The sequence below is a fragment of the Phaethon lepturus genome, unplaced genomic scaffold, assembly GCF_000687285.1.
Source record: "Phaethon lepturus isolate BGI_N335 unplaced genomic scaffold, ASM68728v1 scaffold24521, whole genome shotgun sequence".
Taxonomy (NCBI): domain Eukaryota; kingdom Metazoa; phylum Chordata; class Aves; order Phaethontiformes; family Phaethontidae; genus Phaethon; species Phaethon lepturus.
Window position 1 is genome coordinate 1 of NW_010518804.1, and position 1073 is coordinate 1073.

Here is a 1073-nt window from a genome sequence, read left to right on the forward strand (position 1 = left end):
CCCAGCATCGCTGCCACGGGTGGGGGTGGCTGCGGCTCCCGTGGCGGCACCAGCCTTGCACGGGAGGCACTGGGGCAGACCCCGAGGCCCCAGGGAGAGGAGAGACCCCCACTCCGCAGCTGAGCGGGGGGCTGGGAGGCAGTGATGGCGTGGGGACAGGGCTGGGATGCTCAGTTTATTGAGGCAATGCTGTGGGGGGCCCTGGGGGCTGCACCAAGGCACGGCGGTGCTGGGGGTGCGCAGGGACCCCCGCGGAAGCAGCACCACGGTGGGATAGCAGCAGTGGGTCCCTCAGGCCTTGCCGGGGTCCTCCTTCAGCGTCACCGTCCGGTTGAACACCATCTGGGAAGAGGCAGAAGGTCAGCTGGGAGTCCGAGCCCCACAGCAGGCCGGGGGTGTCCCCCGGCCCCCTCCCTAGGGCTCACCTTCCCCTCCTCGCTGTCAGGATCCACGGAGAAGTAGCCCAGCCGCTCAAACTGGAACTTGGCGAAGGGCCGGGCGGAGAGGACGGAGCTGTCGACCAGGGCATTGCGGACAACGCGCAGGGAATCCTGGCAGGGGGAGGCAGCTCAGCTGGCACCCTTGGCCCTTGGCCCCTCTGCCCCTTCCACAGCCCCACTCCCCCCAGCCCATCTCCCTGCTGGGACATATCAGGGCCCTGCCCAGGGAGGGGGTGGGGTTGCATGGACGTGGGTGCCACTGGCATGGGTGCAGGAGGACCCCAGCTCCTCCCACTACTCACGGGGTTGAGGTCGCTCAGAAAGCCACCGGGCACCTCCGACGGGTCCTCGGGATTTTTGTGCAAAAACCTGCCATGAGATAGTCTCAGCCCAAAACTGCCAGGGGAGGGGAGGTGGTGCCCCATGGCAGCTGTGAGGCAGCAGCTCGCAGGACCCCACAGCAGCAGCTTTCTTCCCCACCAAGGAGCCAGGTAGACCCCAGCAGAGCCTGCTGGTGTACAGCCACGCTGCTGCTAGAGCACTGCTAAGCTTGCACCCGCACCTCTGCGGGTAGCCGGGTACTCACAGCCGCTCGTAGAGCCGCACTTCACATGCCAGCGGCTCCGACACCCA

The 1073-nt window shown here is 67.3% G+C and overlaps 1 protein-coding gene across 1 annotated transcript in view; it reads right to left on the bottom strand.

Moving 5' to 3' along the window:
• Positions 1-291: 291 nt before the first annotated feature.
• QARS (glutaminyl-tRNA synthetase) overlaps positions 292-1073 on the bottom strand; it is a 6066-nt gene continuing 5284 nt past the window's right edge. The window contains exons 19-22 of the mRNA XM_010296846.1: positions 1027-1073; positions 743-809; positions 426-551; positions 292-342 (exon numbers count right to left, since the gene is read on the bottom strand). The exon at positions 1027-1073 is cut by the window's right edge and continues 10 nt beyond it. Of these exons, the coding sequence (XP_010295148.1) occupies positions 292-342; positions 426-551; positions 743-809; positions 1027-1073 (291 nt within the window). The remainder of the gene's footprint in view (positions 343-425; positions 552-742; positions 810-1026) is intronic.